General features: G+C 51.6%; 1 protein-coding gene across 2 annotated transcripts; it reads right to left on the reverse strand.

Moving 5' to 3' along the window:
- Nucleotides 1–406: 406 nt before the first annotated feature.
- Nucleotides 407–17,164, reverse strand: ACADS (acyl-CoA dehydrogenase short chain). Of its 2 annotated transcripts, XM_006052943.3 has the most exons (10): nt 17,006–17,164; nt 15,361–15,524; nt 3,408–3,557; nt 3,086–3,197; nt 2,584–2,735; nt 2,145–2,315; nt 1,925–2,062; nt 1,654–1,749; nt 1,400–1,456; nt 407–1,222 (listed from the first exon to the last, which is right to left on the reverse strand). In XM_006052943.3, the coding sequence occupies exons 1-10, from the start codon at nt 17,049–17,051 to the stop codon at nt 1,070–1,072; spliced, it is 1,239 nt and encodes a 412-aa protein (XP_006053005.1). In that variant the 5' UTR covers nt 17,052–17,164; the 3' UTR covers nt 407–1,069. The 2 variants fall into 2 exon arrangements, with proteins under 2 accessions (XP_006053005.1, XP_025123281.1); XM_025267496.2 differs by lacking the exons at nt 407–1,222; nt 1,400–1,456 and adding an exon at nt 1,474–1,533.
- Between the last annotated feature and the right edge of the window lie 1,448 nt (nt 17,165–18,612).

Consider the following 18,612-nt stretch of genomic DNA (forward strand, 5'->3'; position numbering starts at 1 on the left):
CGGGCTCTTCTCACCCCCACCCCACTCCCCTTTTCCGTCTTCTCCAGCATTTCCACTCTCTTCTCTGCCTTGGGCCACAGCGGTGATAGTCGCGTGCTCCCCTCGACCCCCGCAGAGGCTCTTCCGTTCCAACGCCAGCCCCGCAGCACCGGGACTGGAAACCCAACCCTCCTAAAACCCGTTTCCTTGCTGAGTTTATGATTACTCTCTCTCTCCAAAACTTTGCGCTTCCCTAGTGGCTCAGACGGTAATGAATCTGCCTGCAATGCAGGAGTCCCTGGTTTGATTCAGCCCCCCCCACCCCCGTCTCTCTTACACACACACTCACACAGGGTGGGGGTTTGTAGAGAGCAGGCTAAAGGACCATCGTTCCCTCCCCAGCAGCACTCAGGCAAGGACACACGGGTCAGGGGACAGGTATGCTTTATCACTCGGTTCCCACACATAATTGTCCCAAAGCACAAGTCAGACCCCTCACCTGTACTCATTTATACTTTACAAAGGTTATCGGTGCGCAGGAAGGCTTTCATAACGACCCAGCCCCAAGGCGGCGAAGGCCTCAGAGAACACAACTTCTGCATCGAGATGTGGTCGTTCGGGCCTCCAACCCACTCCTCCAGACCCTGAACTCGGTGGAAACGGCAGACGCTGGGTCTCCTGCTGAGCGCCAGGACCCACAGGACAGAACCGGGGAGTCCCCGGGGGAATCATTTCTCCCTTCCCACGGCCGAGCCCCCAGATGAAGAAAATAAGGCACGGTCAACGGTGGAGAGGGTACAAAGTCAAGAAACAGCTGGAGATGGGCGTCCTCAGGCCAGGTTGCAGCCCCGCCTCGGCTTACTCTTAGGAAGCCGGCTCTGGGGTGGACAGAGGTAACGGCGGGCAGCAGGCCCACCCAGGAGCCTGGGCCTGGGCGGTGGGAGGGGTCCTGGCAAGAGGGGGCGTGGCCCCGCCCCGCAGGCTGCAGCGGGGGAGTCAGGGGGAAGGCCACGTGACTCCCGCCCCCTTTCCCAGGGCCCTCGGGCCAGCTCGGCTCCCCGGCCGGCACGGTCAGCCCTCCAGAAAGGGCTCAGCTCCGGTAGCTCTTGAGCAGGTGCCCGGCGACCACGAGCCTCTGGATCTCACTGGTGCCTTCATAAATCTCGGTGATGCGGGCGTCGCGGTAGTGCCGCTCGGCCGGCATCTCCGTCACGTAGCCCATGCCGCCCAGGATCTGCATGGCCTGAGGGGGAACGCGAGGGCTCAGGAAAGGAAGACCAACACCCCCCCCCCCCCAACTCGTGGGGGAAAGACAGGGCAGGACCATCCACGCAGAAGGGCCAGCGGGGAGGAAGAAGCAGCCGGCACACTCCCGCTTACCCAACCCTGGGGAGCTCACCCAGGCAGTGGGGACTCTCACCTGATGGGTGATGGCAGTTGCGGCCTCCGATGCAGCCAGCTTGGCCATTGCCGCCTCCTAACCACAGAGGACGGTGGCGTCAGAAATTCTTAGCACCTGGCCTGTTCAACACGGCGGGCCTGGGGAAGCCGCCCCTTGGAGCGATAAACCCACAGGCTCAAGGAACTGGAACCCCGCCCAGACGGCTCCCTCAGTGCCTCTGCCGCCATGGAAGCTCTGGGCTGGGCCCGGGGAGACCCCTGCCCCACTGGCACCTTGGTGAAAGGCTTCTTGTTGTCCTTCAGCATGGCAGCGCGCCAGGTCAGCAGCCGGGCACTCTCCAGGGCGAGGGCCATGTCCGCCAACTTGAACTGCAACAACCCAGACCCGCCCCACCGTCAGTGCAGGCCCGCCCTTCCCTCTCCCTGAGGGGCGGGACAGAGGAGGGCGGAGGACGGAGCCGAGGCTGAAAGCCGTCTGGGAGGCAGAGAGGAGAGGCCGAAATCGCGTCCCTCTGGCGTTCAGGCAAAGCTGCGCGTCTGTTACCTGGATGCCCTGCAGCTTGGTGAGGGGCGTCCCGAAAGCACTGCGGTTCTCGGCGTAGGTCACAGCACAGTCCAGGGCGGCCTGGGCGATGCCCAGGGCCTGGGAGGCGATGCCAATGCGGCCCATGTCCAGGGTTTGCTGTGAGGACCCACCTGTCAGGGGCCGGCCGTTCCCCAGGGCCTCACCCTAAGGAACCCCCGCCCCCCGCTGCCAGGCTCACCATGGCGATCTTGAAGCCCAGCCCCGGCTCCCCCAGCAGGCTGTCCTTGGGGATGCGACAGTCCTCGAAGATGAGGTTGGCCGTGGACGAGGCCCGGATGCCCAGCTTGTCTTCCTTCTTCCCCAGGGTGAGCCCGGGTGTGGGCATGGGGACCAGGAAGGCACTGATGCCCTGGAGGCCGGGACACGCCCCTGGCTTGCTCACCGGCCCGAGGCCACGCCCCTCAGACGAACCACCCACTCGGGTCGCCCCCCCAATTTCCACCTCCCTCAGAACCTCGCTGTGACGTCCTCTGCTGGCTCCTCCGGGGACAGCGCCGCCCCGGGGCGGAAAAGGGACGGCTGGCAAGAGCCCCAGAGCCCAAGCGGCTCTGTCAGACCACAGAGATGCAGCTGGAGACACTGAACGGCTTGCCGCCCCTCCCTTCCGGGCCCCCCACCTTGTTATGCAAGGATCTGTCGGTACTGGCGAAGACCACTCCGGCCGAGGCCTCCCAGGCGTTGGTGATCCAGGCCTTGGTGCCACTCAGGACCCATGAGTCACCGTCTGCCCGCGCGGTGGTGGCCGCGGCCCCTGCGTCGCTGCCGTTCCCTGCCCCACACGCAGACTCAGAGTCCACCGCCGCCAGCTCGCCAGGGACCCAACCTCACACCTCCCACACCAAGCACTCCCCAGCCCTGCCAAGCAACCCCCCCCATTCTGTGCCCCCCACCCCCCCAGCTGGTGAGCCAGACCCAGGCGCAGGGAATCAGGGTCTGGCTCCTGAGAGAAGGGGCTGGAGGGCTACACCAGCTCCCTCTCTAGAGGTGCGGGGATGTGGCACCTGGCTGTCTCCAAGCCAAAGGGACCGTGGGGTCCAAGTCCCTCCGTCCCAGCTCAGGCAAGGTGGACCCCGGGTGGGGTGGGGGTGGGGGTGGGTGAGCCACGGTCCCAGGTGGTACCTGGTTCACTGAGGGCAAAGCAGCCAATTTTGTCGCCTCTAGTGAAGGGAGTGACCCATCGCTGCTTCTGCTCCTTGGTGCCGAACTTCAGGATGGGCCCTAAGTAGAGGGACTGGGGGGACCGTGGGGGGAGGTCATTGCAGGCCCCAGCACACCCGCATGCCCACCCCCAGGCCTCCTCTCTCCAGAGGCCCCATGCAAAGGACCAGGCCTAGCGGCGGTCAGGGGCGGGGAGCCAAGGGAGGGCTGTGCCTGGATGTGGGGCCGTCTGGAGCCCCCTCCCTCTCTGCCTGTGTGTCCGAGGCCCAGGCGGGAGGCTCACATTGTTGACACTCATGATGACTCCCGCGGAGGCGCAGCCCCGGCTGATCTCCTCCATGGCGATGGAGTAGGCCAGGTAATCGAGGCCGGCTCCGCTGAGCTCCTCGGGCACGTTCATGGCCATAAGCCCCAGCTCGCCCATCTTCTTCACCTGGCCCCAGGAAAGGATGTCACAGCAAGGGCAGCTCCTGGGGGAGGGGGGTGGGGATGGGGCCACAGGGCCCAACCTCTCCAACCCCAACCCCCCTGCCCCCAGGCTGGTGCCTGCAGAAACTCAGATCGTGTGACCCTAACACCCACCCCGGAACCCCCAAGGCCGGATCTGTATGACAGCCCTGTTGTCTCAGGCAGTCCTGCCCCCGTACTCTGCCCTCACTCATCGCTGTGTCTACAGCCACGACCAGTGAGCACGCAGAAGGCACAAGGCTTTGGGGGCCTCCGAGGTGAAGGAGCAGGGCAGCACAGTGCCACACAGACCTTCTTCAGCCCCTAACGCTCACCGCACAGCCTGTCCTCCCCACCACAGGGCCTTTGCACATGCTGTTCCTGTCAGCGATGCCCTGTATCAACTGCTGGATTCTAGTGCCAGTGAAAGATTCGATAAAGGGGAAGAGCCTGGAATGTTTGACTTGGAATCCAGGAGTGGCTGGGGTTAATTATCAAGTGCCTTTGACATGCTCAGCGCTGGAAAGTGCTTCATGTGTATTCTTGGTCCAGTCTCTCCGAAGCTTGAAGCTTTGCTGAGTCAACCTCATGTCACAGGTGAGGAAGCTGGAGCTCAGGGAGGTGGAGTGCTTTGCACAGGGTGGACCTTGTAAATGGTGGGGCTGAGGTTGAAACCTACCACTGACTCCAGGACTACAACCAGCTCAGTCTGCACAAGGTGAGTGATCCATGTACAGCATTTAAAAGAGAAAGTCTTATTGACAGCTAGTTGATCTACAATGTTGTGTGAATTTTCTGCTGTATAGCAAAGTAACTCTGCTATACAGATTCTTCTTCATATTCTTTTCCATATGGTTTACCGCAGGATCCTGACTATAGTTCCATGTGCTGTACAGAGGGCCTTGCTGTTTATCCATCCTATATACAATAGTTTGCACCTGCTAATCCAAAACTCCCAATTCGTCCCTCCCTCACCTGCTTCTCCTTGGCAACTACATGTCTGTTCTCCCTGTCTGTGAGTCTGTTTCTGTTCCGTATTAATAGATAGGTTCAATTTGTGTTGTATTTTAGATAACACATGTAAGTGATATCATATGGTATTTGTCTTTCTCTTTGACTTACTTCACTTAGTATGATAACCTCTAGGGCCACCACGGCACTGCAAATGACATTATTTCATCCTTGTTTATGGCTGAGTAATATTCCACCATATGTATGTGCCACATGTTCTTTACCCGTTCATCTGTCCATGGACAGGTTGTTTGCATGTCTTGGCTATTGTGGACAGTGCTGCTATGAACACAGGGGTCCATGTATCTTTTCAAATCATAGCTTTTTCTGGATATATGCCCAGTACTGGGACTGCTGGACCACACGGCAACTCTACCTCAGTTTTCTGAGGAGCCTCCCTACTGTTACCCACTGCACCAACTTACATTCCCACCAACAGCATAGGAAGGTTCCCTCTTCTCCACACCCTCTCCAGCATTTATTATTCGGAGACTTTTGAATGATGGCCATCCTGACCAGTGTGAGGTGGTACCTCTGTAGTTTCCATTTGCATTTCTCTAAGAGTTAGTGTGGCATTTCTTATCATTAAGTGACTGAGACGTTCTTGACTCGACAGCGCTGTCTGGGAAGAGGGGCATCGGTGAATTTGCTGAACTTTCACAATGATTTGTGTCCCTCTGTGAAACTGGGTGTTTGATTCCACCTTGAGTTGTTCCCATGCGAGACAATTTGCAAGACTCTACACTTGGGGTGGGCCTGACCCACCTCAGGGTCTCCCCTGTAATACAGGGGAGGAGATGGCCCATGCGGAGGCAGAATGTCAGCCTCACAGGGACAAGCACGCCCTAACCCCCAGGTTCAAAGAGACTGAGTATGTTCAAAGAGACTCTGCCGAGGAGATTAAGCAAAGGACCCTGAGGTGAGGAGGGGCTTCCCTGGATCATCCAGGGAGGCCAGTGTCCTCACAGGGTCCTTGTAAGGGAAAGAGGAGAAACCGGAAAAGGCCAGGCAGTGATTCCCCCTGGGGCCTGCCCAAAGGCCTGCCCACACCTTGATCAGAGCCCAGAGAGACCAGCTTTGGATCTCCGCCCTCCAGGAACGGTCAGGTACTAAGTGTGCACTGCTCTGCGCCCCTGCTTCTGGGGCCTGGTGCAGCAGCGACAGGAAGCTGGTACACAGTGACGAATGGGATTCAGAGCCACCAGGGACGTGGCATTTCGAGAGTTACTAAAAAAAAAAAAATTCTGTGGTCACCGCACACCTGGGGGCAGCAGGGGTGACACCGCTCAGGAAGCCGGCGGGGATGGAGGGTGGGTGAGGGTGGGAGGGCCTGAGAGTCAATTTCTAGGTAAGGTGATAAGAAGTCAGGGGCCCCGGAGGAAGAGAGAGGGGTCTGGGGCTCTCAAAGAGGAGATAGGGGTCTGGAGTTCTCAAGGAGGAGAAAGGAACACGTTTTTTTTCCCCCTATATTCCTTAGTCTTAGTCACATGCGATGTTTTTTTCTTTAAGCCCAGAGCTGATAAAACAACTCAGCTTCAACTCTGTACTAAGGATTTTATATATAAAACAACAGTGTATCCTGCTTGAGGACGTTTCTCTTGTCCATGATCCTGTTCTCTTGAACATGATGTGTCTCAGCCCTGTCTGACTTTGCGAACCCATGGACTGCAACATAGACTATATTCCATAGACTATACAGTCTATGGAATTCTCCAGGCCAGAATACTGGAGTGGGTAGGCTTTCCCTTCTCCAGGGGATCTTCCCAACCCAGGGATCAAACCCAGCAGATTCTTTACCATCTGAGCCACCAGGGAAACCCAAGAATACTGGAGTGGGTAGCCTATCCCTTCTCCAGCGGATCTTCCCAACCCAGGAATCAAACCGGGGTCGCCGGCAATGCAGGTGGATTCTTTACTAACAGAGCTATGAGGAAAGCCCAAGGATTACATATATAACAACAATATATCCTGCTTGAGGACATGTTTCTTTTTCTTGAGAACCTTCTGACTAATCCTGTTATCTTAAAATGTATATTATGGGAGGGGGGTCTAGTAAAATCTTTCTATTGTTAGTTCTAATTCTGTCATCTTAAAATGTAAATTGTGGGAGTGGGTCTAGTAAGATCTTTACAACCTTGAGACATTCTTATGATTTATTGTAATAACCAATTAAAAAAGTATATAGCTCCCTTGCTAAGACTAGCATTCTCCGCCCCCTTCTGATGTCTGTGTCAGAAGCTTCCTCTGTCCCTTTTCACTGTAATAAAACTTCTGCCACAAAAGAGCCCTGAGTGGTCAAGCCTGGTCTCTGGTCCCGAAGTGAAATCTTCTTGGGAGGTCACTGAATCTGACATGGTTCACTGTAAGCTATCAGATCAAGGAGTGGGCGAAGGTGGGAAGTAGAGAGCAGTTGAGGCACTGTCTGTCTCTGAGCACGACCTGGGGACTTAAGAGCCCAGAGCCAGCCTTGGGGTAGCCTCAGAACAGAGCCCCTTTCGAGCCCACACTTAGGGCCTCCAGCAAACCTATTCCAGAGTGAGGTGGTGGTTTACTGGGGAGGCCTGTGCTGGCTTACCAGCTAGCACTGCATTCTACCAGGAGCCAGAAATACGCAGGGTCCCCAAGATTCATGCTCAGGCCCAGACAGGAACCCCACTGGAGGGCTTTCTCTGGCCATTGAGCAAAAGAAACTGAAGTAAAAAAAAAAAAAAGCCCCATTTGTCTCACCCTACATGCACCATCCAGCTTCTCTAGGCATTAAGACACACAGCCCCCTCTTTAGTCTCTCTCTCTCTCTGTCTCTCTCTCTGGTCCATGACCATGGGATAAATGATACATCAGCCCATCACACCAAGAAGACTCCATTTCACCCCAGGAGACAGAAGGGGAACCGAAATTTTCAGGTGGAGTACAGGCAGGACAAGGACGACTCTGTTTTCCTGGGATGGGTGGGGGCTCTTGCACAGATGGTGAAGCTCCTGGGACACCCAGAGTCCGATGAGAAAGCCAGGGCCCCTGGCTCTCTGCCCCTCACCCCACCCTCTAGTGCTCTCTGTACCAGAAGAGAAAGCTGCTGGAGTCCACAATGACTGCACCCAAGTGGTGGCCTCACCAGCATGCTATTTTTCCCCCAACCTTTCTCATTCTCAAGTGTATCTGGAGATTTCTGGCAATACGCCATGGCCAGCTGCAGGAACATTCCAGGGAAAATGTGGAGACAGAAAGGCAGTGGAGAGAAGATGGCATGATCAAGAAGAAGAAGAAAGTGAAGACAAATTAAAAAGCAGTACACACATACAAAGACCGTGTGTCCGGCTGTAGAAATCATTTCTGATCTCGGCATGTTTGATGGTAACTGGCTAACAGCAGCCAGCCTCCCTAATATTTTTGCCAATATTTTTGCCAATTTTGAGCGATCTCAAGGAGAACCTCTCAGAGACACTACCCACAGTGGTTACTCTCCATGCCTGTGTCTGTGAACCAGGAGTGTGGACCTGCAACCCTGACCGGGCCAAGCCTAGTGGTCTCCAAACCCGCAAGAGAGGGACTTCCCTGGCGGTCTAGTGGTTAAGACTCCCCATTTTCAAGGCAGGGGCTGAGGACTCAATTCCTGGTTGGGGAATTAAGGGTTCCCAGGTGCTGCGTACATTCTCAGTCACTAAGTTGTATCCAACTCTTTTGCGACCCCATAGACTGTAGCCCACCAGGCTCCTCTGTGCATGGGATTTTTCTTGGCATGAAGACTGGAGTAGGTTGCCATTTCCTCCTCCAGGGGATCTTCCCGACCCAGGGATAGAACCCGCAACTCCTGCATCGCAGGTGGATTCTTTACCACTGAGTCACCTGGGAAGGCCCCATTTGCATGGCCAAAAGTAAATAAATAAATATTTTAAATGCATGAAGTTTATTTAAAAAAAAACAAAACTCCCAAAGAACATGTGAGAAAGACCCCTTTCCTAGCAGAGCAAGCCTTCAGCACTTGCTGCCTTCATATGTGGGACCTGTTTTAGAGGGTGCTTCATATAAAAAGCAGTGCTTTTAAGTCACTTCTAAAGCTCACATTTCTAAAAAGTCAAATTTGACCTGAGTTTGCCGATGCTCATCAGAGTCCAAACTAACTCCCTTTAGAGAATCACACCTCCTTACTTGTTGAAGATCTGCTGCTTTATTCATGGGAAAGGGCCACGGGAGCCACCTCCCCAGCTTCTACTCTGTGCCCGTGTGCGCCGAGTGCTGGGACAGTTAACAACATTCGGGATGACTCGACCAAAAAGTTCAAGTCCATAAATTCAGCAAACATCTGCTGAATGCCAAGCGCTTACTTGGCAAGGAGGTGTTTCGCTGGGCCAGGAGGCAGGTGTTTGAACAAGCCTGGCCTTCAGGAAGGCAACCTTAGAAAATAACTGGGACACAGGACACACACAATAGCGTGATAAGCACACCCAGAGAGCCAGGGATTATGAACACAGAATGACAAATTCTTGGTGGGAGAGGTGAAAGGTGATGCCATTCAGGGGACACCACCAGGGTGGCGTTAACAAAAGTCTATGCATATGAATAAGAGGGAAAACGGAGTATGGTTCGAGAGGCTTCTATGTGGTAAATGATCATCTGAGATTAGGGCAAGAGGAGGAAAAGCAGATTTTGCACCCCATATATTAAACTTACTCAATAAACACTCACTGAGTGAAGGAAAAGAAACTGGGTTCAGTTTTCTAGATATAAACATGCACATCCAGGGAGTTCCCTGGCGGGCGCGGTGGTTAAGACACAGTGCTTGCACTACAGGGGACTTGGGTTCGATCCCTAATTGGGGAACTAAAATCCTGCAAGCCACACAGTGCAGCCAAAAATAAATAAATAGATAAAGATGCACATATACATTCTCAGGTTCCGGAGTCCAGAGCTGGTATGGAAACACCATTCTATTTCTAATTTCCCTTTATTATATAATAGCATTGTATATCCATAACTGTTCCTTTTTTCCCCCCCCTGGGAGTTGTGCGGGGGAAGGTTTGGACACAGAAAGACCAAAGTTCAACCTAGATTACAAAACCAGCCAAGTGAGCAGAGACTGGCGCTAGCCTTCCACCTCTTTCATGGCCTGTCCACCTCTCAATTCTTCTCCCCTTGACTCTTCCCCAGGAAACCCACTTTTCCTGGGAGAAAAAATTCTTCAGGAAAAAAACATTAGAAAACACTCACTAAGTATCTCCTGCAGGTTGGACAGAATCTACATCTGGCTCCTCCGATCCCAGCCGTCTGGCTTTGCTAACTGAGAAATGTAATTCCTGGCTTCTGTTTCCTCATCCGAAAACTGGAGATCAGTGAAGAAACTGCCTGAGTGTTTTGTTGATGATTTAAGGGTAAGTACATGAAAATCACCAATTTAATGGACATGAATTTGAGCAAACTCCAGGAGGTAGTGGAGGACACAGGAGCCTGGCGGGCTACAGTCCATGGGGTCGCAAAGAGTCAGACACGACTGAGCAACTGGACAGCAACCTGTAATATGGTAACCCCCAAATGAGAGTTACTCCTGTTATTATTACTACCGTCATTTTAAAACACGACTGGTATTATTTTCAATTTTGCAACCTGTCCTATTACCCCTGTGTCTACCATTCTGACCCTTCTGCTTGTTTAAGTCCTGGATTTCCTTCTGTAACTATAGCTGAGCACCACCCATAGTAACAGAGACAGTGAGAAAAACAATAAGCCAATACGCTTTGATCCTCAGCGAAGGGACTCCCTGGGCAACCGCTGCATCCCATCAGTGACCAAAATGAGAGCGTCCAATTCATGTGAGGCAGTGGCAAGATCAGAGATCAGAAGATTTACCGCTCTCTCTCCCCAAGCCCTAGAACCTCAGGCAATTCTTACAACTGTTCCTTTATCCTCTGCTGTTCAGTCACTAAGCCTGCAGCATGCCAGGCTTCCCTGTCCACCATCTCCCAGGGCTTGCTCAAACTCATGTCCATTCAGTCGGTGATGCTATCCAAACATATCCTCTGTTGTCCCCTTCTCATCCTGCCCTCAATCTTTCCCAGCATCAGGGTCTTTTCCAATGAGTCAGCTCTTCGCATCGGGTGGCCAAAGCACTGGAGTTTCAGCTTCAGTGAATATTCAGGGTTGATTTCCTTTAGGATTGACTGGTTTGATCTCGCAGTCCAAGGCACTCTCAAGAGTCTTCTCTAGCACAACACTTCAAAAGCATCAATTCTTTGGCAATCAGCCTTCTTTATGGTCTAACCCTCACATCTATACATGACTACTGGAAAAACCATAGCTTATATAAGGACTACACAGACCTTTGTAGGCAAAGTGATATCTCTGCTTCTTAATACGCTGTCTAGGCTTATCATAGCTTTTCTTCCAAGGAGCAAGCGTCTTTCAATTTCATGGGTGCAGTCACCATCCACAGTGATTTTGGAGCCCAGGAAAAGAAAGTTTGTCACTGTTTTCATGGTTTCCCCATCTGTTTGCCATGACATGATGGGACTGGATGTCATGATCTTAGTTTTCTGAATGTTGAATTTTAAGCCAACTTTTTCACTCTCCTCTTTCACCTTCATCAAGCGGCTCTTTAGTTCCTCTTCGCCTTCTGCCATAAGGGGGTATCATCTGCATATCTGAGGTTACTGATATTTCTCCCAGCAATCTTGAATCCAGCTTATGATTCATCCAGCCCAGCGTTTCTCATGATGTACTCTGCATATAGGTTAAATAAGCAGGGTAACAATATACAGCCTTGATGTACTCCTTTTCCTATTTGGAACCAGTCTGTTCTTCCATGTCCAGTTCTAACTGTTGCTTCTTGACCTCTTTACAGATTTCTCAGGAGGCAGGTCAGGTGGTCTGGATTTCCCATCTCTTGAAGAATTTTCCACAGTCTGTTGTGATCCACACAGTCTAAGGCTTTAGCATGGTCAATGAAGCAGAAGTAGATGTTTTTCTGGAACTCTTGTGCTTTTTCGATGATCCAGCGGATGTTGGCAATTTGATCTCTGCCTTTTCTAAATCCAGCTTGCACATTTGGAAGTTCTCGGTTCATGTACTGTTGAAGCCTAGCTTGAAGGGTTTTGATCATTATCTTGCTCGCAAGTGAAATGAGTGCAATTGTGTGGTAGTTTGGACATTCTTTGGCATTGCCCCTCTTTGGGATTGGAATGAAAACTGACCTTTTCCAGTCCTGTGGCCACTGCTGAGTTTTGCAAATTTGCTGGCATATCGAATGTAGCACTTTCACAGCATCATCTTTTAGGATCTGAAATGGCTCAGCTAGAATTCTGTCACCTCCACTAGCTTTGTTGGTAGTAATGCTTCCTAAGGCCCATTTGACTTTGCACTCCAGGACTTCTGGTTCTGGGTGAGTGACCATACCATAGTGGTTATCCAGGTCATTAAGACCTTTTTTGTACAGTTCTTTTTCAGGTATGACCTAAATCAAATCCCTTATGATTATACAGTGGAACTGAGAAATAGATTTAAGGGCCTAGATCTGATAGACAGAGTGCCTGATGAACTATGGACAGAGGTTCGTGACATTGTACAGGAGACAGGGATCAAGACCATCCCCATGGAAAAGAAATGCAAAAAAGCAAAATGGCTGTCTGAGGAGGCCTTACAAATAGCTGTGAAAAGAAGAGAAGCGAAAAGCAAAGGAGAAAAGGAAAGATATAAGCATCTGAATGCAGAGTTCCAAACAATAGCGGAGAGATAAGAAAGCCTTCCTCAGTGATCAATGCAAAGAAATAGAGGAAAACAACAGAATGGGAAAGACTAGAGATCTCTTCAAGAAAATGAGAGATACCAAGGGAACATTTCATGCAAAGATGGGCTTGATAAAGGACAGAAATGGTATGGACCTAACAGAAGCAGAAGATATTAAGAAGAGGTGCCAAGAATACACAGAAGAACTGTACAAAAAAGATCTTCGAGAGCCAGATAATCACAATGGTGTGATCACTCACCTAGAGCCAGACATCCTGGAATGTGAAGTCAAGTGGGCCCTAGAAAGCATCACTACAAACAAAGCTAGTGGAGATGACAGAATTCCAATTGAGCTATTTCAAATCCTGTTTGAAAGATGATGCTGTGAAAGTGTTGCACTCAATATGCCAGCAAATTTGGAAAACTCAGCGGTGGCCACAGGACTGGAAAAGGTCAGTTTTCATTCCAATCCCAAAGAAAGGCAATGCCAAAGAATGCTCAAACTACCGCACAACTGCACTCATCTCACACGCTATTAAAGTAATGCTCAAAATTCTCCAAGCCAGGCTTCAGCAATACGTGAACCGTGAACTTCCAGATGTTCAAGTTGGTTTTAGAAAAGGCAGAGGAACCAGAGATCAAGTTGCCAACACCCGCTGGATCAATGAAAAAGCAAGAGAGTTCCAGAAAAACATCTATATCTGCTTTATTGACTATGCCAAAGCCTTTGACTGTGTGGATCACAATAAACTGTGGAAAATTCTGAATGAGATGGGAATACCAGACCACCTGACCGGCCTCTTGAGAAACCTATATGCAAGTCAGGAAGCAACAGTTAGAACTGGACATGGAAGAACAGACTGGTTCCAAATAGGAAAAGGAGTACATCAAGGCTGTATATTGTCACCCTGCTTATTTAACTTATATGCAGAGTATATCATGAGAAATGCTGGGCTAGAAGAAGCACAAGCTGGAATCAAGACTGCCGGGAGAAATACCAATAACCTCAGATATGCAGATGACACCACCCTTATGGCAGAAAGTGAAAAGGAACTAAAAAGCCTCTTGATGAAAGTGAAAGAAGAGAGTGAAAAAGTTGGCTTAAAGCTCAACATTCATGGCAGAAGATCATGGCATCTGTTTCCATCACTTCATGGGAAATAGATGGGGAAACAGTGGAAACAGTATCAGACTTTATTTTTTGGGGCTCCAAAATTATTGCAGATGGTGATTGCAGCCATGAAATTAAAAGACGCTTACTCCTTGGAAGGAAATTTATGACCAACCTAGATAGCATACTGAAAAGCAGAGACATTACTTTGCCATCAAAGGTCCGTCTAGTCAAGGCTATGGTTTTTCCAGTGGTCATGTATGGATGTGAGAGTTGGCCTGTGAAGAAGGCTGAGCGTCGAAGAATTGATGCTTTTGAACTGTGGTGTTGGAGAAGACTCTTGAGAGTCCCTTGGACTGCAAGAAGATCCAACCAGTACATCCTAAAGGAGATCAGCCCTGGGTGTTCATTGGAAGGACTGATGCTGAAGCTGAAACTCCAATACTTTGGCCACCTCATGCGAAGAGCTGACTCATCGGAAAAGACTGATGCTGGGAGGGATTGGGGGCAGGAGGAGAAGGGGACGACAGAGGATGAGATGGCTGGATGGCATCACTGACTCGATGGACATGAGTCTGGGTAGACTCTGGGAGTTGGTGATGGACAGGGAGGCCTGGCGTGCTGCAATTCATGGGGTCGCAAAGAGTCGGTCACGACTGAGTGACTGAACTGAACTGAACACTTGGAGTATGAATTCTAGATCCACAAGCTGGTAAGCCTTGGAAAATCCCATCCCCTCTCTGTGCTTCAACTTTCTCAACTGTAATAAAAATAATAATAGTATTAATAGCTTCTGTTTTTCAAATGCACCATGAACTTAACATACATGATCGCCTACAATCCTTACAACCATTCCAGGAAGCCAAATGGAGATTAGACTTGCAGCTGGGGATGGCTTTAGTACTAAATGCAATGAAGACAACTTCAAGGCTTACCACATAAAAGTTGCCCAACTCATTTTGGTGCTCAGAATGCCACCCACCTACTACTTTGAGCTCTTTAGATGTTATATCCACATCCAGGCACAGTGCCTGGGAACACAGCGCACTGTGAGCGCACAGCACGCACTAAGATGGGAAAACTGGCCCCAAGGCTGAGGAAGCATGTTAACAGCAACCACAGGTTCTGAATTCCCCAGATGGGCAGACAGGGCGTGAAGGCCTGACAGAATCGCTTTATCACAAGTCATCTCAACAATCTCTACTAAGTGTTTACAATCATGTACCAGACAACTTGTTAAATCCCACGGGAGGGTACAGCAGAAGCACTTGTCCTCACAGGAATGATACAGTGACACAGGGTGGACAGGACTGACTGGGATCTCAGCGGCTGGCAGAAGACAGATGTGGGTTGGAACCTTAGCTCTGTAACTCATTAGCTCCATGACCTTGTGCTCATTATTTAAGCCTCTCATCAATCTGAGTTTCAACAACTACACAACAGGATACATAATAATGGCACCTTCATCTCATTGGACAGTTTTAAGAGACAGATAAACTAGGCACTTCCCTAGTGGTCCAATGGTTAAGACTCTGAGCTGCCACCGAAGGGGTCATGAGTTCGATCACCGGTCAGGGAACTAAGATTCTGCATGACGCATGGTGCAGCCAAAAAAAAGAAAAGAAAAGAAACAGGTGTGCTAACCCATCGGCACTTAGGTGAGTACCAAGCACATGTCAGCATTTTATGTGGTAACTATTATTATCAACACAATGCCTGGCATATAGCAAGCATAGCAATCATCCACCATGATTACTATTATCCAGAAGTTATGATCCTGGCTACAGGCCTCATGCTGGAGAGTGGAAACCTCCAGGGCATTTTCTGGCTCCCAGGATCACACACCCTGAGGGCTCCCTGACTGCAGTGTCACTGCCTCTGGTTGTCACTCTCACCAGTTATCCTGGAGCAGAGGGCAGATTCCATCACTGGGTGCTGAGGTTGGAATTCTCACCTGAGCTGCTGGGAAGCGATGCTCCTTGTCCACCTGGGCTGCGATGGGAAAGAGCTCCTTCTCAGCAAAGTCGCGGCACGTCTGCCGCAGCATCTGATGAGTCTCGGGCAGTTCAACAGACTGGTAGACGGTATGTAGGCGACGCCAGCCCCAAGGCCAGGGGGCTGCCAGAGAGAAAAGGAGTCAGTGGAAGGGGAATGCAAGAGGTCTCATGTAGTAATTAAAATAATAACGGTTATCCACTTACTGGGTGGGCTTCCCTGGTGGCTCAGATGGTAAAGAAACTGCCTGCAACACAGGAGACCCAGGTTTGATCCCTGGGTTGGGAAGATCCCCTCGAGAAGGGAATGACTATCCACTCCAGTATTCTTGCCTAGAGAATTCCATGGACAGAGGAGCCTGGTGGGCTACAGTCCATGGGGTCACAGAGTTGGACACGACTGAATGATGAACACTTTTTCACTTTTTCACTTACTGGGTGGTTCTCCACACAAATGACTCGTGTCCCCAGGGGGGACATCTGGCAATGTCCGGAGACATTTTTGGTTGCCTCAACGCAAGGGTGGTAGGGAGTGGGTAGAGGCCAGGAATACTGCTAAACATTGTATAGGACAGAACCCATGATAAAGAACTAGGGGCCCAAAATGTCATTAATACTGCTGTTGAGAATAGAACGGACCGTTCACCATGCTTGCTGAACACTGTACAACAGTCCTCCTCAGTGGCCAGTGTAAGACCAGTGACGTGAGAGCACAATTCTGTGACCTCAGGCCAGGATCTTAACTTCACTGGCTTCTCTAAATGTGGAGGACAACAGTGCTCTGCTCCTGGGCTAGAACCATGAAAACTAACTGTAGCACTCGGCACTTAACCCTAACCTTGCTGAGAGCAGCGCCAGCTCTCAAAGAGGGTCCCCTTTGTTATTATTCGGGGTGAGTGGGTCTTGACCAGGCAAAGAAGCCCTGGCCACAGGTGCCACTGCTGCTACAGGGTAGAGAAATTAGAAGATCGGAAAGAGGCTACCAGTGAGCTCCCGTAATCTGCCAGGCACCTGTATTTTAATCCTTGTTTAACAACTCTATGACTTCCGGGAGACCTGGGTTTGAACCCTGGGTCGGGAAAATCCTCTGGAGAAGGAAATGGCAACCCACTCCAGTACTCTTGTCTGGAAAATCACATGGACGGAGGAGGAGGAGGAGGAGGAGCTTGGTTAAGCTACAGTGTGTGGGGTCGCAAAGAGTCAGACACGTCTGAGCGACTTCACCTTACCTTACAACTCTATGCGAACAGCAGTATACTGTGGTCGTTTCACACAAGAGCCCAAGGTCACAGATGTACAGTGTGGGTTCAACCCCAGACCTGGCACCCTAGGAATGGCGTACCCTGAACCTCCTCCGAAGGTGCAATAAGTTGGGGGGTGAGGGTGGGGGGGGGGGTGGTGCAGCGTGAGAAGCGGGCTGGGACTGGGGGTCGAAGCAGGGGCCGCGGCCACGCAGGCGCAAGGAGCAGCCCAACTGGGGCAAAGGCCTTGCGATCCGGAGGGGGCACCGCCCGGCCGCCCGCCCTGCCGCAGAGGTGAACCCGCTGCCCGGACCCACGCCCGCCCCGCCCGCCGCCCCACCGTGCGGGGTTAGAACGCACTCACCTCCGCGGACAAGGCCACAGGCCCGGGCGAGCAGCGTGGCAGCCATGGAGGACAGACACGGCGGGCTGGTACTGGGCTTCTTCCCGGCGACCTCCGGGCCGCAGCACGGTTCCGGGCCACGCGGGGAGGGACCTGCGCCTGTCAGGAGCCCCGCCCCTCGGGCCTCGGGGGCGGGCCCGGGGCCGGCCGCGGGTGCCCCGCCTCTTTAGGGAAAGTCTCCCAAGCTGGTTCTGTTCCGCCCGCTAAGTCGTATCCCACTCGGCGACCCCATAAACTGAAGCCCGCTAGGCTTTCCTGTCCTTCACCATCTCCCGGAGTTTGCTCAAATTCATGTCCATTGAGTCGGTGGTGCTGTCCAACCATCTCATCCTCTGTCGTCCCCTTCTCTTCCTGCCTTCAATCGCCTTCAGGCTTTCCCGGCATCAGGGTTTTCCAATGAGTCGGCTCTTCTCATCAGGTGGCCAAAGTATTTGGAGCTTCAGCTTCAGTCCTTCTGATGAATATTCAGGGTTGATTTCCTGGTTCTAGGCTGACCTTAAAACTCTTCAGGGGGCAAGCCTGCTGTTGCTGCCAAGTCACTTAAAATCCAGTTCCGTGATCTAAAAAACTCCACTTGGCCTTCCCCTGCCCCAAACCCACCGCGCCCTCGCTGTCCCTGCTGAAGCCTCACAGTGCAGCTTTTCTCCAGGATCTCTAGCTGCTTCCTGCCTCAGGACCTTTGCAGTCACCATTCCCTCCGCTGGGAAGACTCCTTCCCATCAACACCTCCCTGAGGAGGCTGGTGCTTCCCTTTGCAAGCTCTCCATCCCATTGCTTTATTTCTGGCAGGTAGCATCTGAAATCTTATCACGTCCCCTACTGGCCTGTGAGTGCCCAGTGGGGCAAGGGTCTTACGCTGCTGCTCATTATCTTGGCATAAGGAGTTGGGGTGCTAGGAGGTTGTGAAGGCGGGGTGACACTGCTGCTTCCCTGTCCCTCTGTGGTCCTGCTTCTCACTCCCAATTGTGGAGAGAACCCCACCTACCCCTCCAATGGGAGCCTTGAATGCTGTGCCCTAATGTCCTGCATTTTGTCCTTAGTCAGGACCCCTTCACCCTGTGCCCCAAAATTACAGCGATTTCTCTTGCCTGACAAGCATCTTCCATGGGCCCAGGTGTGAGTCAGACTTCCACAGGCTCCAAGCACCGCCCACATGCCCCCAGGAACCCAGTACCTCCAGCTGCCTTTCTTCCCCCATTAACTCAGCCAGGCGTCTATCTCCAGCAGAGACTGAAACCAGAACTTGCTCTGATTTCTGAAGATCTATTAAAAGATGTGGCAGTCTTTCAAATTTTTTTTCCTTAAGTCACTAAGTCATGTCCAGTTCTTTGCAACCCCATGGACTGTGCCCACGAGGCTCCTCTGTCCTCCACTATATTCCAGAGTTTGCTCAAATTCATGTCCACTGAGCTGATGCTTCTATATTTGCATTTAGAAGAAATGCATTCAAAAGAAAGCCTCTAAACCGACACTACATTTACTGTCCTTGGCAACTGCTCCTCTGAGGCTTCCATACCTTTTACTACTGCACCTGGGCACCAGCCCTTGGTAGAAGAAAAGGGGGAAGA

Source organism: Bubalus bubalis, chromosome 17 (genome assembly GCF_019923935.1).
Source record: "Bubalus bubalis isolate 160015118507 breed Murrah chromosome 17, NDDB_SH_1, whole genome shotgun sequence".
In the NCBI taxonomy this organism is placed as follows: domain Eukaryota; kingdom Metazoa; phylum Chordata; class Mammalia; order Artiodactyla; family Bovidae; genus Bubalus; species Bubalus bubalis.